The 23,937-nt window shown below is 43.3% G+C and overlaps 1 protein-coding gene across 1 annotated transcript in view; it reads right to left on the reverse strand.

Annotated features, from left to right (window-relative positions):
* The window catches only part of LOC138296332 (uncharacterized), an 89,234-nt gene that overhangs the window by 11,086 nt on the left and 54,211 nt on the right, over window positions 1–23,937 (reverse strand). Inside the window, exons 6-7 of the mRNA XM_069235374.1 lie at window positions 12,175–12,356; window positions 1,654–1,823 (exon numbers count right to left, since the gene is read on the reverse strand). Of these exons, the coding sequence (XP_069091475.1) occupies window positions 1,654–1,823; window positions 12,175–12,356 (352 nt within the window). The remainder of the gene's footprint in view (window positions 1–1,653; window positions 1,824–12,174; window positions 12,357–23,937) is intronic.

Genomic DNA, 23,937 nt, shown 5'->3' on the forward strand with positions numbered 1-23,937 from the left:
CCAGAGGCAGGCCTTGCATTGCAAACCTCATCAATGGGCAGCCTCACCAAGGATGTAGGACTTCATATTGCAAGCCTCACAATCTCTTCAGAACCAGCCTGTGTGTGACGCATCCTTGACACAGGATTTTGCATCACAAGCTTCCTTCGATGACAACCTCTTTGATGTCTACAAAGGACCTCACATCGCGGGTCCTAGGAACTGATGCTGCGCAATGCATCTCCAACTCAGATTTCAAATTGAATCAGCTGCATGACACATCTTCAACAAAAGACCTTGCAATGCTCCATGACCAGGATTTAAGTTACTCCTGCTCAATGGGCCTAACTGGTTCTCTGTAGCCAGCCCCTGCTCCATCGTGGTTGGCCTTAACTCGTGAAGTTGAATGAGTCCAGCAAAACCAGATATCCATGGTTGGTGATGTGCTTTTCAGCGCTATTTTCACTGAAATCTTTAAAACTGAGTATCTCCAGCTCTACTGATTGGATTTTGGCTATTTTGGTCTTGTTTAATTTATTAAAAATGACTTCATTTTTCTTATCTGGACCGTTTTTGTGGGATTTTTTCACTTTGTTACTGTTTAAAATGTTACACAAATACTTTACACGAGGACTGGGAGCTAAGCCGGACGGTTCTGTGCCATGCTACCCAAGGGAAGAGCACAGGGTAATTTAGGGTATGTTTGTGCCTTCACCCTGACAAGGATTGCAGTCCCTGCTGGAGCAGGATTTTACCCCCTCTCAACCAGCAACCCAATTTCTTTAAAATGGGCATGCAGTTTAGGTCTCCTCTGGCCCACAGGTTCTAGTCCCAGCCTCCATGTGATAGGAAAGGGTATCGATCAGAACCTAATGCCGGGGGCTTCCACTCTTGGGCCCACTGGGGCTCTGACCCAAGGTCAAGTGTCTTATCCCAGGGCAAGCAGGAGAGGACTTCTGGGGCCAGTGGGTCCCCATCCCGGGCACATCATGGCACATGGCAACCAGGTCCCTGGGTCTCCCACAGCAATGCTCATTCTTGTAATCTGTGCAGAGAGGGGAACATTTGAAATAAAATATTTGGCCTCCAGGAGCCTAAACAGGGCTTCAAGCTTCAAATGAGCCCTCATTGGGATTTCCAGGGCAGCTTGGAATTCTGAACACTAAGTCATGTGAAGGAAATGGAGTACTTTGTTACTATAAATAGAAAATGGAACCAGTGATGTTAGCACTGCACCTTTTGCACCACCCGTGTAAAGGACGCCCAAGCCTAATGGCTATATGACTAGATAAGATGAGGTGATTGCTAGATTCTTTGAGGAAAGGGATTACCCAAAACTAGTCAATAACGTTTATGCAGAAATGCATGATTTCCGGGTTGCATTTTTTTTTAAACTGTATGTCAGACATTTGCAACAAGGCAAAGACAACTTGTAAAAATACGTAAGTGCTCCATTGACTCTTGCCTGGAATAAAACAAGAAATGTGCACAGCATATGCAAAATGACAATGCATAGATAACGTATTGGTATTGTTAGTGCCCTTTCCATACACCATGTGATGCTAAAAGCGAGTAATTAGCTACACCCAGATGGCAATGTCTCCAGACAATTAACACAAGATAGCCACTGTCAAATAAGATACATTACTATACAAAACAATCAGTTTTATTTACCTTCGCATAGCTTAGTGTCATATTCCAGCAAGAGTAAGAGATCTTCAGGTAGTAAACATCTCACCCATGCATTCTCTTCCTTCAGGAGCCAGTTATTCACCAGCCTTTTCCTCATTAGAAAGCCTCTTATCTGATCCAAATAGGTTTGATTCCCAGACATCATGTAGAGCCTGTTTTGAAATAGATGGAAAGTATGTAGATCAGCCAAAGTTAGAAAAGCAAACCAAGTCTTGAATGCACAGAGTAGGTCACTTCCAAAAGGGCGAAATAAAAAGGCTTGTTGAAATTAACAGCTAAAAAATATCCTTCTCAGCCCCTTCTTGGAAAGTTTTGGGTGATCTGTGAATGTGGAGGTGAGAAAAAGAAAAGGGGACATCCCAAAACACGTATTGCCCATGTAAATCTCCAAAGGGATTTTGAGAAGCAATACAGGAAAAAAAACGAACAGAATTGTACCAAATTGGGTAGAAAATTAGATCTTTACTCAGTCTTTAAAAAAAAAAAAAAAAATGTGTGTAAATCTGTTCAGCAGGTTTGAGATATTAAGGTTCAAAATATGATATCTTGACCCACGGAGTACTGAGATCCTCCTTCAGTTTTGCAAAAGCTTTTTTGCACCTCCAACCCCCCACGTGCCCCCTCTTCCACCCACTCTCTTCTCAGTCAGTACACAAAACCGAGCATGCCGAATGGCTGTCGGCAACACAAACCAATGTTTTGGCCACCATTACATAACATAGGGACACAAGGGGCACACACAAAAAAAAAAAAAAAAAAAAACACACACAAATCCCACCCTTTGGGTCCCAGCACCAATCCCCATGTGTCCTGTGGGACTTCTGGGGGTCCATGCTGGATCCCCCACCAGTTCTCAAGGACCACTTAGAGCGAGAGGGGGGTGGGAACCTACAACCTCCTCTGGCTAGAGCTCATGGATACTTTCCTCTACACACCCAAGTCCCCTTATGAGTCTACACCCCTACTATGTACAGACTTTGCATTGTATACAACTGGCAATTCACCAGACATGGGTAGGCGAGCCCCTGATGCAAATGATCTTTGCTCCTATGTAAAACCTCACAAAGAGCACATTTCTCCTTAGACACCTCAGCCCCTTATGTGGCGGAGCCCGTACTAGAGACAGCCTTCATCCTGCGCTTAACTCATGAGTAGATGACCTTTTTGTGGAAGCACACATTGGTGGGTATATGTTGGGCACATACATTGCCCTGTGTAATGCTCTTCACAGAAAGCCCACTCAATCAGGCATGGGTGGCAAGAACCCTTTGTGCGTGCAGTTCGCCAAGTGCACAAACCCCTCACAGAAAGCCACTCTCCAGACAAGGAAGCCCCATTTAATGTCCAAGCTCCTACTATAACCATTGTCTGCCTGTACCAAACCATCTGCAGCTGTAAAGCCACTGTATGTTCACAGTCTGTTTTGTGGTCTATGAGAACATTTGACACTCAAATGGAATGTTATGGTAGTTTCTCATGTTATCATAGCAGTACCTACTAGACATTAAAAGGTCCATTTTCTTTTCTTAAGCACTCGTTTTTTCACTTGGAAAAAAATATGGCCAGTATACGCTACTAGCTGTTAGAAATTACCAATCTTATGTAGCATTCCCCCAGATTTTTGCCTTCTGCTGAACCAGTTTTGTGGACCATAGGCCTCTGCGCTCTTCTCATGCTATACAGTGCTAGTGCCATCCTTTTTAAACACTTCTGTGTAACCAATTGACATTTCATTTACTTTTGAGTCCACAGTATATGGTACTACAAGTAGCCTGGGCCGGATAATTACTTACTGCCAGTAGGCTGCAGCACTCACTGTACTCCCGCTAAAGTAGCACTGTAAAACAGATCAAGGCCTGGCATTGCAGCCAGGGTGTGCAATTTCTAAAACTGCCACTACGACTTGGCAAAGCAAGCCTTTACCAAACGAAATATTTCATTTTAATACTTATAAGTCAGCCCCAAGGTAGGCCCTAAAGTCTTAAGGGCAGGGTGCATGGTATTGAAAAATATGCCCAGCATAATTTGTTTTACCTGTCCTTGCAGTGAAAAACCTACTAAGTTGTTTTTCACTGTGGCAAGGCTGGCTTTACAATGGGTTGACACTGGTCTACACTACTACTTAAGTGCCAAAATCAGTTTGGGAGTAGCTATAAAAATGGTTCAAAGACTCATGTTAATATTAATGCAATATTACATAAATGGTCAAGTCGAATATATCTCTATTTTTGAAATTACACTTTTAGAAAGTGGTCATTTCCCTACCTAAAACAAAAAGGCTTCCCTGCCAGGGCCCAGCAGTCACCTGACACCTAGTGTCTCCTCTGTGGTAAAATTAATATCGCACCCAGACAGTGGAGTAAGGGCCCTGGAAGTGGGACAGGGGATTACTCTCTTCAGAGGATGGCCTTAGAGCTGTGCCTAGCCCTTTCCTGAGGTTCAAATGATGACTCACTGGGAGGTAAATCACACCTAGGCAAGCCTCTCCCTTTGTCATTCTAGTAAGGTTGGCACCAAACCAAGTGGGGGTAGAGAAACTGACCAGAACTGGTTTAGGGGTGGACAAAGGCCTGCCCCCTACACCCCCCCCCCCCCTTCACCCACAGGTTGGTATTTGACATAAAAATGGACCTCTCCAGAGAACATTTCTGGGGCTGGGAAGATTCATAAGAACTGCTCCACTGTGTGAAGAACCTGAAGGAGTACCGTACTTGCTTGTCATGCACCCAGAACACCTGAAGTGACTCCAGGGGTCAGTTGGCTGACCTCTTGTTAAGCTACAGGGAAGCAACAAGCTTCTACAAGCCTCTTCCTCCCCCTGCAACATCTTACTTTACATTAAAAAATCCTATGAAATTCAATGAACAAAGGTTAAGCCAACGTTTTAGTTGGATATAGAAAAATCACCTTTACTTTCATTGAAGAAACCTTACATTTTCACAGTACAACCAAAAGGGTAAAGTGACATAGTTCGGCTACAGAATAAATCATAAAACAATGTTTTAAACCAGATTTTTTTTTTTATTAAATTCACCATTTATACTTCAGCATGCTTCCTATAACTTGTGCCCCTACCATGCGCTGATAGGACCTCACATATAACACCACCTCACATATAACATCACGCATGACTGCTTAAGTGTATATATATTTTCGTAATATGCTTGGCCTCTTGATTTATCTAGGGGAGTTGACGGGAGTAAACTCTATGAAGGGTAGTCACAGGGTGAAGACCAAGAGCAGCATGGACTTGCTGAACTGTCTCATTGATTGTCCACAAGAGGTCAACTACCCGCAAAATTACTGCTACAGGCAAAGGTTTGCTTAGTAGGTACTTGGCCTCCTAAACGGACTCGACAGTCCAGAAGGATTTGGCTCTCCATGAAAAGTTGCAGATATTAGTGAAGAATGTGCGCACTAGGTAGCTGCCCGCTTGATTGTCCAGAAAAGGTTGGCTATATGGAGCAGTAGGTATGGGGTGAAGGCCGAAATAGGAGCTTGGCCTCCTTATGGGGCTTCTGCAAGGAATGACCCCGACATGAGAATGGTTGTTATCATTAAAGTAATGCTTAGACTCACACTCACTTGTGTTTTAAGTGATTTAATCACTCACATTCTTGAGCAATGTCCTGTCCATATATATATTTATACACACATACACACAAATATATCTCTATATATACACTTTTTTACATAACTGCTACACAGAAACATTTGCATTTTATACAACTGTACTGTATATTTCATTTTTTTAAAGCTCTACATGACTACTCTATCATGCCACCTTTTTCACAATGTAAATAACGTAGGTAACTCATTTATTGATAAAAGAAACTATTTTTCGTGTTCACGTTTTTTGGACAATCCATAGATTTAATATCCAGCCTGTCTGAAACATCTCTGCAACTCGTACTATATATGCGTGTGTTTACCTTGTGTGCACGTGTTTACCTTGCGTGAGATGGGCCATCATGCTGGTGCTCAGCTCCACAGATGGAGCTTTGAGCTGCTACAGGCCAGTATGCTCAGCCAAAGGTTGATGCAGCCTTCATGCCAACCCTTCTCATGGCAAGGATGATTACAGGCGGTGGCAACCCCTGGGCAGTCATGGGATGTGAATTCACGGTCTCAAATTTCTGAACCAGTTTGGGCTGGCTATCTTTCAATTTTCTTTCTGAGGCTACTTTATAAACATGTCACAGTAAATAGCAATGAGTGTCTCCAAGCAGGAGCACCCACTTCAGCACAACCAAGTGCAAGTTTTCTTCATCTTGCGGTCATCAGCTTTCCGGAAGCAATAATGAGGGAGACAAAAGGGCAGGCCAGGCCAACTATTTAGCAGCCCCATTGAAAAAAGCTCATGGTGTTGCTAAAGCTGGCCCAATCTCCAACCTCCGGTTGCAGGAATGTATAAACTACCACTGTCTGGGGGAAGACATTAGCATATTGCATTGTGTGCCATGCGACAACCAAGGGAATAAAAAATGGATTCTACGGTCTACAGAATGCACTCACCCAGAGTCCTACTATTACACATCTACAGAATGCATACTATACATGCACATAACACATGATGTAAGAGCAAGGCTCAGGGTTTGACATAATAGCAGAACTTTCAGTAGGCCGCACTCATTGACAGATAAATAGGTCTGTTCTACAAAACTCAGAAAGCTGCCACCACTGCTTATGTACTACACCCAGGAAAGGCACAGTAGCCCACTGTCCACTATGACAGCTTACTTGGTGTGTCTATCCAGGTTACAGGACAATTTCTGGATGTTTCAGGGACAGGCTTCTTTGCTCATGTTGGAGTAATGGAATGCAAGGGCCAAATTACAATTTAGGATGCCAATTTCCTATGCAGTTGGGCCCTCTGGGCACAGCAATGCACCAGGTGACCATGCAGGGTGCATTGCTGTCCCCACACCAACACTCACAGGCAGGCCTTCACAGCAGATCTCAAGGCAGGTCAGCTTTATGGCTTTCGAACTTTAGGTTAGACCAGTTCTCTGCACCGTAGATAGCTTACCTCCTTCTCAGAGTCACAAAACCATCAGGCTTCTTCCTTATTTGTAGAGCTTTCCCCTGGCTGATTCATAGGTTCACCGAAACAAGAGTCCTGACCCTTGTCCCCTCTGGTCGGACATTCTACTGGCCTTCATTAAAGTAAAGTACCAGCTTTTATCCTCTAACCTGGGGCACAGGCCAACCAGACACTCAGATGACGAGAAGCACTTGTTAAGTAACAGACCCAACCAAATTCATTGTTTATACATTTCCTGTCAAGTAGTGATTAACCATTGAATAATACCTGCAATCTCTGAAGCACCATACTGATGGGGACTGCCCTGTAATGCTCAGTGAATTATGAATAACTCATGACAGGTCTCAGCCACACAGAAGTTATTTGGGGCTGCAGCTAGTTGGTACGAACTGCACAAGCTACGGAAAACGGAACAGAGCGCATCTACTACCTCATGTGAAAGCAAGTGGCTATTACTTGACAAGTGGAATTGCCTTTTGAAGTAAAGGCAAGAGCAGTGATGTCCTTAGGACATATGACATTTACCTACAAAGACCTACAAATATTCACTGGCAACCCAGCATCTAAGGGGCAGACCGATCCAAAGTCAGCCTCCCTCCCCGCTGATCCCAGGGTGGGGTACTCTAAGGAGGTGGGATGAGTGAGATGTCACTCCCATGACAAACTCCGCAGCCTTTACCCAAGAGGGCCAACAGATGGCCTTTTCAGCATGAGAACAGTGAACTCCACCACAAGAAGCGTCAGTCACATGTTACCATGGTCACATGGGCAACAGTTCCTCATTCTGAACAGAGCTAGAACTGGCCTACACTTCAGCCAAGACAAGCACTGTAGGGGAGTAACATCCAAAATTACTGTGATGCAGCTTGCAGGAACTTTTGACACGAGTTTACTGAGCAAGAAAACATAAAACAAGTACACAACAAATGAGCTTCAATTTTCCCTTGGCAACATTCAAATGAGGAATTCAGGAGCCAATAACATAGCTGGTTGTATAATAGAATAGAAATAATTTGTCCAGAACGGGAGTGGACAGACAAATACAAACCTATAAACACTAAACCTTGCTATATTCTATGCACTCCTATATAAATACACACCAATAACAAATACTCACATATCTAAAATGCAGTACTTCAGAAAGCCAACAGTCATTTGATTTAATAAAGTGTATTTTACCTCCACTTCCAGCTACATATTGAAAGTTCAAGATCATGCTTACTCTATACATACTATTCAAAAGTAAACAGTACACAAGACCGTCCTCAATGTTCAAAGAGTGCATATTCAGAGTGCAGAGAACAATGGCAGGATGTGTACTATTTTGCAGGTGCCTGGAAAGGTACAGCTGGGATACAGGAGTAAGAACAATGTACCTTCTATTACAAATGAAGGAATAGGTTATCAGGTGTACATTGAGCCAGGTCCAGTGTAAGTGACAATAACTGCAGTGACCAGATTAGTGTGCTCCTGAAGTGAGTGGCTGTTGAACATTGGAACATTGGAATGCTGGAAGCTCCATTGAAAACAATGGAGTGCTGCGGGCTTTTACTGGCCGGTAAAAGCCCGCAACGCCAACATTCCAATGTTCGCTTTGTTCACAGCAACAGCTGTGAACAAAGCCTCATGGAGCCCGAGGGGATTTTAATCCCCTCGGGCTCCGTGAACATATATTTTTTTTAATAGAACATTCTGCCCTGAGTGGCAGAATGTTTTAATAGCCTTAGAACCCGCCATAGCGGGCTCTACCGGCTATTAAAGTCCCTCGACCTTGTTAAATGCCCTCGCCTTCGGCTCGGGCATTTAACGCGGGGAGCGGGCCTTTAATAGCTGGTAGAGCCCACTACGGCGGGTTCTAAGGCTATAGTAGGTTTCAGCCAATGGTAGGTAGATTTCAAGAAGTTAGCAGTTATGCAGCCTGGAATCAGTAGGCATGGTGCACATGGGATGGCATAGACTCACTGGAACCTATTTAAACAGTAATTTGGCAATGAATGGAGGGTCACCAAGCTGAAAGCTACTAACTGAGGTGGACATTGTTTAGATCTTGCTTTACTGCCATGAGGTGAGACCTGATCACTAGATTAGCCCTCAGCTACGAGATGCCTCATTTGTTCCTGATAGAAACTGTAGGCAAGGCCCATCATTTAGGATGTCCTAGAGGGGTGGTGGTGGTGGGGGCACATTGGAGGTCTAATGAGGGACAGGCCCTCACACATACTTGTTTCATTAGGGGTGGGCGAAGAATTCTGCTCCGCCCGCTGAGTTTCTCACTTCATGCAGAGTTCTGAAAAACTCAGCGAAGTGATGCAGCACAGAGGTTTTTTTGCGCTAGCCAAAATTAAGTTTGCGAGCGAGATTTCTGAATGAGATTTGTGGGCACCAACCACTGATGATGAAAGCTGCTGCTCGTGCCGAGGAAGCTGCCGTTCAAAAAAAAAATATATAATAAATCTACTCGAGTGGCAGAAGGAAGTTAGCACCCTCTGGTGCTCCGCGTGACGCTGTTTGTGCTGATTTTACAGTGAAGGAGAAACTCCTGGCACTGGAAATAAACACGAACAGTGTGACTTACTCAAACTCCGCTGCTCGCGGAACTCCACATAGCGCAGACTTTTTTTCAGCACTTTGTGGAGTTCCACGTAGCAGAACTCCACCCAGGCCTACTTTTCATCTAATTATTTATGGTATTACTACCACTCCAGAACACCTGAAGGACACTTCAAATTTATGGACCACAGGTAAGCAGATACTGCTGTCCATGGTAATCTTACCTGAACGAGACCTCACAAGAGCCGGTATGGAAGGTACAGGGCTTTGTTTTCCCATCTGATTAAAAAAAACTCACCTAACATTCAGGAGAACCATAGTCCAGTTCATGGTGCTCAGCCTTACTGAGGCAGGGAAATTTTTAATAAAAATGCCCAGTGTACGACCGCCACCAACTGCTCCCCTGCGACATGTGAAGATATAGGCAAGATTTCATGGATCATGGTCATGAGGTGGAGGAGTCCAGTATATTTATGAAGTGTAAGAAAATAGTTTGTTAGTTGGGGAGGATGCAAGTCCTTTCCAAGTAATAAGTCTGAAATTCTGTAAGGCCCAACACACAAGTTCAATTAAAAATACAAAAATAAAAAAGCAAACATGTTTAACTTAAGGAAAAGTCTGTAAAGTGCTTACCAGTATGACAACAATGACAAAAATCAAAACATAATAAAAATCCCATACTCAATTTCTGAAAGAGAAACAAGGACTAAGAAAAATAGCACCTAAACAAAACCGGATGGCTTAGAAGACAGGAATTTTTTTAGATTTAGGGCAAAAGGCACTAAGAAAAAGCACCAACCAGTAGTCACTGCTGCGGCTGACTGGGACCTAGGTATGATTTTAGGTCAACAGACAGCACACAAGTCAGATACCATGAGTGGCATCGAGCGAAAGATGTTATCCTCTGACTTAGTATCTGAAATGGAAGTTGAACTCCTCACCTGGGGCAGGGCTGGAGGCTTCATCCAGTGAAGTCCTCTCCAAGTCAGATACCCTTTTGACAAGGTCCTACAGAAGCCATTGGTATTAGAGGAAAAGGTTTGGGGGGGGGAGGGGGAGAAGGTTGCTGCTGCTGAAATCCAATCCTCTCATTAGAGTGAGACTTTGAGCCTTTGCCCAGATTACTACCTTGGGTCTTAGTTGTTTTAATGGAGCTCAAAATCCTCCTCTTAAAAAAAAAAAAAAAAAAATGGGAAAAAAAAGACTTTCTGGAGCAGTTCCTCTTGGTTACTTCTAAATCTCTCAGGACCACAAGAACAGTATTTAGGGGGTCAAAATTCTCTGAGTCCATTTGTTACTGGTCAGATGGTCATTCTAGGAAAAGCCTACTTGAAGTTTGTTTCCCTGTAGCCTCAAAGGTAAAAGGCAAGTGACACTTTGAGGCCTTCAGCTCTCCACAAAGGTTGCAGACAGTAAGCCTAGTCCTCTTTGGTTCTTTTGCAGGCTCGGATGTGGTCTGATGAACTGTGAATGAGGCAACACGTTTGTGAGATTCACTAGCCAGTCAATGGAGATAACTCCTCGAAGCTCCCTAGTCAACAAGAAAAAGTTTCCAGAGGCACTCTTCCCACTTATGTACCACACCCCTTTTCCATACTGCTAATGATCATTCAGTGCAATATTCTGAGTAAAATCCACATCAGCATCCTTCTGCCATTTAGCTGGTGGGAGTGCCAGTCAGGTGTATTTCTAAGGTAATGAGCAGATGGTTCTGGGACTAACTCTCCCATCGACTAGACTGGCACGAAGCTGGCTACAGATGGCCAGGAGAAAAAAAAAAAACATATCTTTACCTTAACTATAAATGGTCAGGTATCACCGCAGTCCTTTTCAAGTTAAAGTTCCTGAACCGGTCCCAACTGCCCTTTCTGAGCTGTTGGGGGGTTACATTTCAGATCAGAAATTCCTGCCAAAAGGCGCAAGCCGTTGTTTCTGCTCTAGGAACAGCTTTCACACCTCATTAATGGTAAGCAGTGGCAAGGCCTAGATGCTGAGAGGCTAATGCTAATTAGCCTACTGGAGGTTTGAACAAAACAGGTGTAACTTTTTAGAAGTTACCTTGCCTAGATATTAAAAATCCAACTTCACCAGTAAATTGGATTTTTCATACACAATTAAATTAGTAGCTGAATTATTCCAGGAGCTTGTTCCAAAGGACAGTATTTTATCTGAACCTTATGTTTTCCTCATAGGACAACTACAGTCCTTCAACAGTTAAGGTAGCTTGTTGGGGACTTGTCAATGTAGGTATATGCCAACACTGAATTGTTGCACTTTGCCTGCAGGTTTAAAAGCATCAACAGGCAGGGTGTGAAGGTAGGCCTGAGGCATGTTTTTCAGCCTAGTGGATGGCACAACATGTGCTGCAGTCCACGTGAGATTTTTATTTTTATGCCTTTTTATGTATTTTGTGGCACCATATACGATGGCCTTAATTGAAAGAAATAGGTAAATTGGGATTTAGGTAAAGTTACCATGTTTTAGGTGTCAAATCTCATGATGGATGGTCAGCGATGCCCTGGTGAGCAGAGGTTACCAAAATGGGAGTAAATAGCTTAAAGAAGGGATGTTCTCACAAAGAATGTTAGTTCTTTCTCCAATAGCTTTCTCCTTTGGCAAAACCAAGGAATACTGCCAAAGGAGACAGGAAAGTTGTATCAAATAAGGGAAAATTTGACTCAAATCCAGCATGACACATGAAGCCATACATACATTTAGTGTCAATGATGTAAGTACTGTTATATTCATTTTCAGAGGTTCAATACTTCAATATGTTTGGTGTTAAAGAAAGGTTCCATTCAGTTACATTAACACATTGTAAAAACCTATTAAATTCAAAAGATACCAAAAATTCAACATACCATTTGACAAACATGCATGCAGTACAGCTCAAAGATCATGAAGTGTACCTGTAGGAAGGCAAGGAATCGATTAACCTCCAGTTCACATAGTTAGCAGCTGTTTCTTCAAGCTTGCACACCCTGGTCATCTGAACTTTTGCCAACTGCCAGAACTGGGCATGATCAACAACAGACAGTTGTAGTTCTAATTTTAGTGACCTGTACACTCCTTCAAGTGTGTCTTCGTAGACCTGCAAAACAAAGTTTCACAGTAAGATCCAGAAATTAAGACTATGTGCCGTACCTTCCGAGGCATCCCAGTTAACAAAGCAGTTGTACTTGGACAGGCTACAGTCCAAATCACAGTAATAGTGTTTACTTTATATGGTCACTACTGAACAATCTTTTCATAGAACTGTTACATTTGATAACGCTAGTACTGCAGCAAAGACCAACATTGATCCTTAAACTTCTCCTGATTAGACCAGGAGACCTCCAAAATGATGAAGACGGTGAAACTACCAAAGGAATCACTGGAAACTAAACAAAAAATAAAAAATGTAATATAAAAGTGGCTTTAGTAAAGTAAAGATCAAACACAAACAAATCACTCCTCACCAGGTAGGCAAGCAAGTCTGAATTTTACCCGACAAGTTTTGTTTTCTGCAAAGTAGATGTGGACGTCAGCTTGCAACTGGTACCAACATGTATGGCATTTAAACTGGAGATGTGTTTGTGGGGCAGTGGAATTCTTAATAGAGAGAAGGCAACATAATGAGACCCACAGACATCAGAGTGTAAATTGAGGTACTTTACCAATTGCTGTAGGAGAACCTACTATTTCAGGAGGACTGTGGACAAGAGTATTGGGAGGGGGCACAACCAAGTGTCAAGTGTATTTGTGCCAGTGGACTACTGCCATTCAGGTTTCACCGATGAATGAGGCAGAAGGCTTTTTTGTTTGGCACAAGGGCCAGAGGCTACTACTGGATGCTCACCATAGGAATGCATGGTGGCCCACTTCAATTCAATAAGCAAAGAAAGAAAAATGCATCCTCATCACATAAAGGTTACAGGGAGCACAATGCAGGATGCGTCCTCAAAAAAATAGCTGCTGGAAAGCGGCGGGCTGAGGAACTCTACAAGCTCACTAGAAAAGAAAGGTAGGATACATATGACAAATATATTTCTCAGAATTAAGATGTGAACCGGTATTTGATGGTTTTACCCTGTGGTCTTGTTGGCTGCAGACTATGCTGTACTCTCCTTTGGACAGGATTCTGATAATTTGGGTAAGGTGGCAAAAGGAAGATGAAAAAGAACATGCTACCTGGTTCTGAGGTGCAAGGGAACCAACAGTAATTAATGTATTAGGAAAGCTTTTTCAGCAGGTAACAATTTATGCATGCAGCAAACTATTTGAGCCCTGATGGGTATATGGTGAACAACTTCGGGAGTTTAGGAAAATTAGTACATATTTCCAAGATGAACATGAATGGAAGCCAGGAAGGAAAAGAGCAAAGATGTTTTCAAATAAGTCCCATAGCAACAATTTCTGCATACACTACATCGCTCCACCAGACTTGAGTGAAAAGATTTAAGAAACACTAAGTCACTGATCAAAGAGGGTACCAGTGGGGTTATGTAGTTACTGAAATAAAAGCTCAGAGCCATTATAGAAGAATATAGTTTACAACCTGTTGTAGATGATCGGCAGGGTCTTCATGGAAAATTCAACAATTCAGGTGGAGCCAAGTTACTTTAGTCCGTTAGGCCCTTAGCTTACAGTCGCAGAAATATGTTTAGTTAGGCTTCCAGTCTCCCTTTAACTGTACACAACTTCCAGGCTTCACGAGACACAGACCCAAACATTCCATGCATCATCACATTCTCACAGCAACCACAGAACATTCTACAGCATCCCCACGTTGCTACACAGCCACAAAGCACAATGCATAACAGGTCCAAATGATAGTTACCCACTCCCCCCCCCCCCCACACCCCACACAATCATAAATCGTATCCATTCGCTTCAGCAGATCTCCTGGAAGAACCTTATGACAGATTCACTTTCACCCTGAAAGAAAGGCCACAAATTAAAATCGAACCGATGACTGATCAGATAGGGGACATTCTGTAACTTTTGCTGCACCCTCGAGTAACGTTTGGTTGAGGCTCTAGCTATATCCTGACCTAGTGTGTGTGCTTTCTGCATGGTTGAGGTGGCAAGACGGGGAATGACCTTTTCCCGGCTAGTATGGGGACCCTATCAAGGTGGACGAAAGTGTTCACACAGATAAAGGCATGGATTGGAGCTGTTATGATGTTAATACAGGGCATGACAGTATCAGGTGTGTGATTTCACTGTTCAGGAAATCTGTGGGTCAGCAACACCGTCCCGGACGGAGGGATCTATGATCACATTAACACATGTGGTGAGATTTAGGCAAAGTGTTCATGGTGGCCCAGATGTGCCAATGCCATGGAGAAAAGCTACACCTAGCTCACAGGTCAGTAACACCCTCATCTGTGTGCACGGCTGCCTACTGCAAGGGGCTGCTTGCCCAGCCACATTTCACCAATGCATCTCTGCATCCACCTCAGGCTCATTACCAGGTAAAATTTCTAAGAATAGAACAGTGGCTAATGAAGGCAAGATGTTCGAGAATGGAAGATGTGTGCGGGACAGCAAGATGTGTGTGGCATGTTCCTCAGTCTGGCCCAGTACCCTAAAAGACCATGTTCACTTATGGAAATTGAACGAACCAGCCCATCAGTCCCAAGCCATGCCACTACCTGCATTGTTAGCTCATCTGGCTAACTGATGCAGAGTCCTGAAGCTTGCATAACAGACCCCAGGTTTGTGGGAAGAACCATTCTTGGACTTTACCTTCTCTGCAGGGTCATCCCCAAACCTTTTGCCTCAACCCTCTCGCTGCTGAACCCATTTTTGTTGGCCTTTAGCACGGAGTGTTCTTTACCACTGCTACAGTGTTTGTGCCCTCTTCTTTAAAACATAGTAACATGTGTTATACCCAAATGGCACATTTAATTCACTTTTAAGCCCCTAGTAAAGAGGACACATATGCTCATTACCTGTAAATTAAATGCTACTAGTGGGACGACAATACTCATTGTGCCACCCACTTAGGTAGCCCTTTAAATAGGTCGCTGGCCTGCCATTACAGCCTGTGTGGGCAGTTTTAAATTGCCAATTCGACCTGGCAAAATAAAACTTTGGCCAGACTCAAACATTTCTTTATATGATATATGTAAGTCACCCCTAGGGTAGGCTCGAACAGCCCAGAGGGCAAGGGGCACTGTATTTACAACATTGGACATGTACTTACAAGTTTTACATGTACTGGTAGTGAAAAAAGATCTTAAATTCATTTTACACTACCACAAGGCCTAGGGTTATCTTATTACATTTAATAAGTGACAGCTTTCTAATGAAAGCAGGTAAGACAGTCGACTTCGGTGTCTAAAGAACAGTTAAAAAGTTCTCTTTAATGCTAAAGTCAGAGTTTAGTCACAATTGAGAAGTCAACTTTTAGAATGTTGGCATTTTCTTGACCTAGCCATTTGGTGCCTATAGCCTGATCCTAGGTCACATGACTAGGTGTAGCTGGCAGATGGCTTTGCGTATTGCTCCCAAACAGTGAGACAAAGGGAATATAGGTATTGGCAGGATGGTAATTTGGAGTTAAAGGGGAGGAGGTGCCAACTACCACACTTGCACATCACAAATGCTCTGCCTGGGCACTCTCACAAAGGACTTGCCACTTGACTTTTGTTACCCCAGAACTGCAGGAGAAAGGAGGAAGGGGACGCTTGACAGCTCGGGGAATGGTGGAACTTCTAGACATTTCCTCTACTTTAACCTGGGTACTAGGTATAAGTATTGGCCCTCAGGCTTGATCTCTTCAGTACACTTCTAGACCTGTGGAAGACTGCCAGGAAAAAGGACTGCTAATCTGCTGGACTGCTGCCCTAGTGATAATTTAATATACTGTTTTATTCAGTTATTTGAAATTATCCCATTTAAATGTACTTTGTGTTCTTAAAATGTAATTATAAAATTATTATATATATTTTTCCACCTAAAGAAAAAGGGTAAAATGACTTTACAGTTAGGTGTTGAAAAAAGAACTTAACGTTTAAAAAAATGAAAAACCATTAAAATATGCTAGATCTAGTTTAGTGAACTAACTTGCACCACAGTCATGCACTGCTTAGGATCTCAAATATCACATAATTTATGACCTGTTAAACATAAGTTCATGATTACGTCATCTATGGTACTCCTATTCAGATTTCTCCTTGAATGGCCTTTAGTCAAGCTATATTCCCATCCCTCTGCAACCAAGTTTGGGGGGTGAACATTGGCTACAGGATCTGGCTCTGCACTTACCCCTCCACATGCAACTACCCACTCCTTCACACAGCCTTCAGCCTTTCATAGCAGAAGGCGGACCACAGGGTTTGGCTTCCAGCCATGTCCAGCATCTACCAGTTCTGCAGGCAGCCAACCTCTTCACTGTGCAGGAAGGCACTGCACAGTTGAAGGCGGCCACAGGGTCTGTCTCTGGCCAAGCACTGCCTCACTCCTCCTCTGGTGGCCAACCCACAAGCTTTCATTCCAAGGAGCCATTTTTCTTTGCACGCATCAGTCGCTTGGGTTGGTACAGATTAGGTACTTGCAAACTATTTTTGCACAGGATTTCAACATCATGGTGGAGAAGCTTTCTGTGCCACCCCCACAGACAGTACTGTAGAGCCTCACTTGATCTTTTAGTCATGCCACAGAGCCATATCCAAAAGTGTTTACAAAAAAAAAAGGCAGCCCTTTTGGGCCCACCTACATGAGCTAAGGGGTAAAGTTTGCCATGAACTCATTGTTTCGAGAGAGTGGATGTCTAGATTGAACCCTCTGTCTAACCCTAGAATTAGACTTAACCCCCGGCATATCACAAACCCCACACCGAAAACGGAAACCAACCCCGCACAGAGAGGAGGCCTAGCTGTTAAGAAAAACTGATAAGGAGGTAATAAAGTAGGATTCAAAAACAAGGGTGACGAAAGGGTGCATAATGGAATAGAACAAAGGGAAAAAACAACAAAGGTATACGGCCAAACAAGCAGAGAGTAAACTATTGTGAAAGTGAAGAATTAAAAAAATAATGTTGTGTGACAGCTCTTTAAAATTACCAGTTTTTTTTTTTTTTTTTTTTTTTTTAAAACTTTTGTGAGATTTTTCCATACAAACCATGCAAGCTTAAAAATGTGACAGACAGTAGAATCAGGATTTAGTACATGTAATGTACCGTCAAGAGATGGCCAGCCAGGGTGACCAGCCTGAGTTCTGGAGACCACATATAAAAGTCTTACAAGTCTGCCAAGTTCAGTTTTATGTCTTGTAACCTTACACTACCACTGCTCCCCCCACGTTTCCCCTCCTCTGCATCTCGGTTTCACTAGGGTAAGGAAAAATGAAACTGGTCCCCTTGAATTATCCAAGCTCTTACACCCTTCTTTCATGCTACCAAATACTGTAATTGACCACAGCACCAATGGGAGTCCAAAATGGCTTCAACCCTATATTTAGGCGGCCGTCAATCAAAGTGAGAGAAGAAATCACATAAGTAGTCAATTGGCACATGAAAAACTGGGTGAATCTTCCAGTGAGCAGGAAGCACTAATCTTACTGTTGCTATCCCACGAAAATGAATCACAAACTATGAAACAGATTTCGAGTGTATTCCCCCAGAATGGGTAGGTAATCTTTGGAACACAAACATTGTCCCCAATCTTGTATTCAGGACAAGAAGTGCGATACCCATCAACAAACCTTTTATATCTTGCCCAGCCATTTGTACCCTACTTTTCGCCTGTAGGAGCGCTTCCACTGACTGACTCAAAAGTAAACGGGGAAAATCTTAGTGGCCTTGCTGAACAGAGTGTTAGCAAGCATGGCAGCTGCCATAAATTGCTGCATCAAGATTTCAAAGATCGACAGTGGAGGGCTTTGCTGGAAAACTAAGTGAGTGACTCAAGCAAAGCATCTTTGTTTAAATAAAATAACGTAAACGTTATCTTAGCCGGACTGGTTTCAAATTACTGATGTTTGGTCATAAAGTGCAAATTGCACTGAGTCATAAAGGATTGAAAGTGATGTGATCTCCCGTTAATTTTTTCATGTACCATGCAAACAGAAGAGTCCCGCTTGTGCAGCTATCAAACTACTCTCTCCTGTATCTAAACGGGTAAAGACACTAGAAGTAGCAGGATTCAATCCTTCCCTCCAGTGACTATGAAGGCAGATTGCCTTTTCTAAGAGAAATGCTTGCTGCTGATGAGACTTCAAGATCATCTAGGAAGTTATGAATTGCATATGCCGCTGCCGGCAGAGTATAGGCCTCAGTCTCCATTTCGCGTGGGACGTGCAAACTGTCATCACAGTGTTTAATAAGTGTGGATGTCGAGGCCAATCCATCAGTCTTCCCCTAGAGGTAGACTTGCACTGGACCAAGGATGTTAAAGATCCAGGCTAAGAAGAAAAGGTGGTAAGGATGGTTAAAATGCTCCTGCAGGCTGGTATTTGGAAAAACAAGAGTGGATTTGAGGCATAATATCTCACGGCCAAGTTAAGGAGTTCATTGTCTCCACGTAAGAGTGAGGGAATACATACTAAAGAGAGAACATCATTGAATACACATTAGATATAAGATTAACAAGGTGTATGACTTAAATCATCCCTTCTGCTAGCACTCTGTATCTAGCCCATGGCATACCGCAGACTCCAGACAGGAGAAGATAAAAACCTGCACTGCACTTGGAAAAAAGGAGGCCTAGACAAAAAGTCAAACTAACAAGGAAGTAATTAAGCACAATACACTAGCAAGGCACCAGGGAACTGAATAAGAGGAAAAAAATAAAGAAAAAAAAATACAACAAAAGGGGAATGGTCGTAGCATAGTGAGCTAAAGTGAAGTCTAACTAGTATCCTATGCGCCATCTCTTCCAAGTTAAGTTCTCTTGTGCTCAAACGTGTCTTGGGAGCGGACAAGGGTGTGAAAAGCCTGCTCTCCAATGAGTCCTTTCCCAATTTTTACAGGCCTTCAGGACCAAGATCCAGGGTCCTGTAACATTTTCTTCAGATGGTCCGGCAAACCAGAATATTCTGGTACTGCAGATACTTCTCTGGATTTGTGGTACTGAATGGCAAACAGAAGAAAAGTCTCCTTTGACCAATCAATCTGTGGAAGCCATGCAGATGTTCCCCTGTTGTGGCCAGCAAGCAAATAGTACTCCTCACCATACATGCTGGTGGTCCCTCTAAATATAATCTGAGGATGGTGTTTCACTTTGATGTTTCACCTGCCAATCTAAGTAGAAATCACAAGCATGATGACTAAACCAGACTCACCACCCATTGTCCAAGGTACAGTAAAGGTCAAACTAAAAGGGTGATTAAAATTGGAAAACTCATGAAAAGCCAGCCATTACCGGTCAGATCTAGCCACCACTCACTTCCGGCAACCCCAGCCCCCCTGGGCAGGCTAGGAGCCTCATTAGGAGTTTTGCATTATGACACAAGATAGATCGTCCTTTACTGATTAGTTCATACTCATTGGTGGATTTGAATCAGTTGATATGAATTACATGTAGTTCTTAACAGAATGTCTAAAAAAACAATTATTTAGAAAAACCATTCCTGAGAATACCTGTGTTCAAAGACAGTACAAATAGAACAAGGACTTGGGCAATGGATTGGGTAATTTGTTGGGGTAGTACTTCCCAAACGTTTAAGAACAAAGTTTATGGGGGTTAAATATTAGAAGCAAAATGAAAAGGGCTAGTTTAAGGAGATAGGAATTAAGTGTTGGCACCATGATTAGGGGCTTACTGGATATGTATATTGGGGCATGTGTGGGAGCAATTTGTTGAAGAGTTTGGATTAGGGACTAGTGAAAAAAAACGACCAATGTGTACTTGATCCAACTCAATTGAACCAATGTCAACTGCCGTGAAAATTGATATTTTCAAATCACCTAGTTTCAAACCATTGGTCTAAATATAATTCACAGTACTTACATAAAACTAGCCATATCGCATCATTACGCTATATACTGCCTCCCAGTTGATGCCTTTTCCCTACTCAGGTGCGTCATGTTCTCTTTAATTGGCTTTGCTCTGCAGTCCTTCTCTTTTGTAGCCCATGACATTTCTCCAACCCTCCCCCCCCCCCCCATTTTGACCAGGGGAGATGTATCCTAAGATCCTTCCAATGCCATCCCTTTCCACCTACAGCATTCATTCTGCCGATTCAGATAACATCTGCCAAGATCATCTGGACTAAAGGTCTGGAGCAAAAAACATTTTTCCAAATGCCATTGTTATTTAATAGCAAAGGCACAAACTTGGCGAATGTGATACGAAAATGAAAAACAGAGCCTGCAATATTAGGCAAACTCACAAAACGTACAATAGGAACTCAATGTTATTTTTGCCAGCAGCAGTTTATTATTTTGTATCTTCAGCCAAACAAAAACTAATTGAAATGGACAGTAGCTTCAGGAAGTCGTCCTTCTGCTGAATATACACGACGAAGCAATGACACTGTGGTAGCTGCAGGAGTTTTGATTACTTGGAAGAACCAGATAACTCCTTTCATCCGCCCCACAAGTCAAGAGTGAAAAAGCGGGGGGGGGGGGGGGGGGGTGAAATGGAGTATGCGTACAGAGATAGAAAGTTACACCATGCACATAGGACAGGAGAACGCAATGTACTATTGATGCCCAATAAATGACATTGTACATTAACTCATTTCCAGCGTTTTCAAAGTGTGAATTCCTCCAAAAATGTGCATTAACTAAACCATGTACTACGTGTGCTGTCGGCCCTAAGCAGAGGGTATCTAGAAGGTGGACAAGGTAGAAGTCCCTAACCACAAGTTAATGTGTCAGGGGAAACATGATAATTCTAAATGGTTATTAGGACCCCATGTGGTCATAGTGTCAAAGCGTCTTATCCAGTGGAGAAGTGTGGCTCAATGGTTAGAGCGGCAGACCCGGATGCAGAAATCTGGCCCGGGACCAGGGTTCAATTCCCGCCTTGGCGGGTCTTGGGCTCAATTTCCTCAGACCTGATAATTCTCGCATCGGTACCCAATCTAATTCATGGGTCCCACTCTAACTCTGGGCAATAGCTTGCTTAATCTCCACAACGGCCCCAACAGCGATGGGATGCCTGGCTTCACCTTGGAGGTTGCCCAGGAGTGGGCACCTCACAGGGAAAAGCCAGGAAGGGTTCCACAGCGGTATGCGTACAGCGCCTTGAGACCCTAACGGGTGAGTAGTGCACTATACAAGTACGAAATTTACAGTTTATCCATAATGAATTATGTTGTGATAATTTCACAACATCCACTTCCGGACTGGGTCTCAACACTTCAACCACCTGAAAAAGCAATTGAGCAGTATAATGCTTGGATTCTAACCAATGTGCTGCTAAGTTAGAAATGGTAATATTGTTGTGAATAATGTTTTTATGTTCAATGATGCAAATTTTTAACTTTGTCTTGCCAATGTATACCTAGCCATAAGGACACTTGATACAGTCCATCACACACGGGGAGTTACAATCAGCCGAATGTTGCAGTCTTATTAGTTTGCCTACGATAGGATGGTTAATAGTGTTGCCTGTGATCACATTGTTACAATGAATACAACTGACACTTCCTGGTCACAAGCCATGCCGGAAGTATTAGAAACAGAAGACAAAAACACTTAAGTTTTTCGACCTGGTTTATGCAAACTGTGGCTTATTCTTGAAAATACTCATGAAATCTGTTTTCTTGGTTAATATTTCCCATCGTCTATGTTAGACTTTTCATCCTTGGGGTGGTCTCCCTTAACTTTTTACCTCTGTTACCCAGGTTGTTGATGTGGCTGGACTCTGATTTTGCTATTTTTGTTACTCTGGGCACTTTACCACTGCTAACCAGTGCTAAAGTGCAAGTGCTCCTTTACAAAATGTGTATGTAATTGGTTTATCCATGACTGCCACATTTGATTTATTAGTTAGTCCCTAGTACAGTGCACTAGAGGTGCCCAGGGCCTGTAAATCAAATGCTACAAGTGGTCCTGCAGCACTGGCTGTGCCACCCACATATGTAGCTCTGTAATCATGTCTCAGACCTGCCACTGGAGTGTCTGTGTGCAGTTTTAACTTTAAATTCGAGTTGGCAAGTGTACCGACTTGCCAGGCCTAAACCTTCCCTTTTCTTACATGTAAGGCACCCCTAAGGTAGGTCCTAGGTAGCCCCAAGGGCAGAGATCTGTGTATGGCTAAGGTAGGACATATAGTAATGTGTTTTATATGTCTGGACAGTGTAATATTGCTAAATTCATTTTTCACTGTTGCAAGGCCTGTCCCTCTCACAGGTTAACATGGGGATACCTTTAGATAGGATTAAAGTGTAGATTCCCTTTGGGAGCAGATAGACATGTGGAGTTTGGGGTCTCTGAGCTCACAATTTAAAACTGCATCTTTTACTAAAGTTGATTTTAAGATTGTGTGTTTGAAAATGCCACTTTAAGTGAGCATTTTCTTGCTTATACCATTTCTGTGACTCTGCCTGTTTGTGGATTCCCTGTCTGGGTCAGTTTGACAGTTGGGCTTGTTGCACCTCACACTAGACAGTGACACAAATGGAGCTGGGGTGTAGCCTGCATATCCTGATGAGCCATCTGTGCTAGGAGGGAGGGGAGGAGTGGTCACTTACACCTGAAAGGGCTGTGTATGCCCTCACACAATGCAGTCTCCAACCTCCTGGTGAGTGTCTGGGGCCTGGCCTGGGCAGGGCAGGATTTCACAATCAAGAGACTTTGCTTTGAAGTAGGCCTTCAAAGGAGAGAAAATGGGTATAAGAAGGGCACCCAAAACCACAGACTTTAGAACACTTCTGGAAACCAAGAGGAACCTGTGCCTGGAGAAGAGCTGGAGGAAGAAGAGCTGACCTGCCTGTGACTGTGCTTTGTGGAGCTATCATGCAGTTGCCGCTTCTGGCAAAGTAAGAGGGCAAAGACTGGACTTTGTGTTCCTTCCATCTTGTGAAGATCTCTAAGGGCTTGATTTAGAGCTTGCCTCCTATTTGAAGTCTCAGGGACAGCAAAGACGTCTCTCTGCCAGCACCTGGAGTCTCTGGAGAGACTCCTGCTCTGCCATATGGTGCCCATCCAGTTGCTAGGACCCTGAAAGGAGAAGCTGGCAGCCTAAGAGGAAGAAATCCACACAGAACGCTGTGCGGGGAAAAGATTGACGTGACTCAGATCTGCGGCTGATAAAAAAAGAAAAAACGCACTGCCGGCTTCGCAGCTGAAAATCGACTCACCTGCAACGTGACTGAAGAATTGACGCATGGAGCTGGAGAAGTGACACGCAGCATCGCTTACCGAGGCTGGGAGATTGCAACCCACGGTGAGTGGTTTTCGATTATCGTGAGGCTGGATTTCCGACGCAAGTACCGCTGGGCGTGTAAAAACAATGCAAGGCCTGCCCGAGAGTGCTGGCCGGATCGACGCATCGCTCTCCTGCCAAGAGAAGAAACTACACGCCCTGACCCGAAAGGAGAAACGACACAAGGTCTCACTCGTGAGTGAAATTGACGCATTGCAAGCCCTTTTTGCAGCACATTCGCCCATGCGGGGTTATTTTGGACACACCCAAATTACATTTTCTAGCTAACAGTGTTAGTGTGTGTTTAAAACTACATGAAGACTTTTTGCTTGAAAACTTGACTTGTGTATTGTGGATTTTTGTCATTTT

The sequence above is a fragment of the Pleurodeles waltl genome, chromosome 5 (genome assembly GCF_031143425.1).
Source record: "Pleurodeles waltl isolate 20211129_DDA chromosome 5, aPleWal1.hap1.20221129, whole genome shotgun sequence".
NCBI classification, from domain to species: Eukaryota; Metazoa; Chordata; class Amphibia; order Caudata; family Salamandridae; genus Pleurodeles; species Pleurodeles waltl.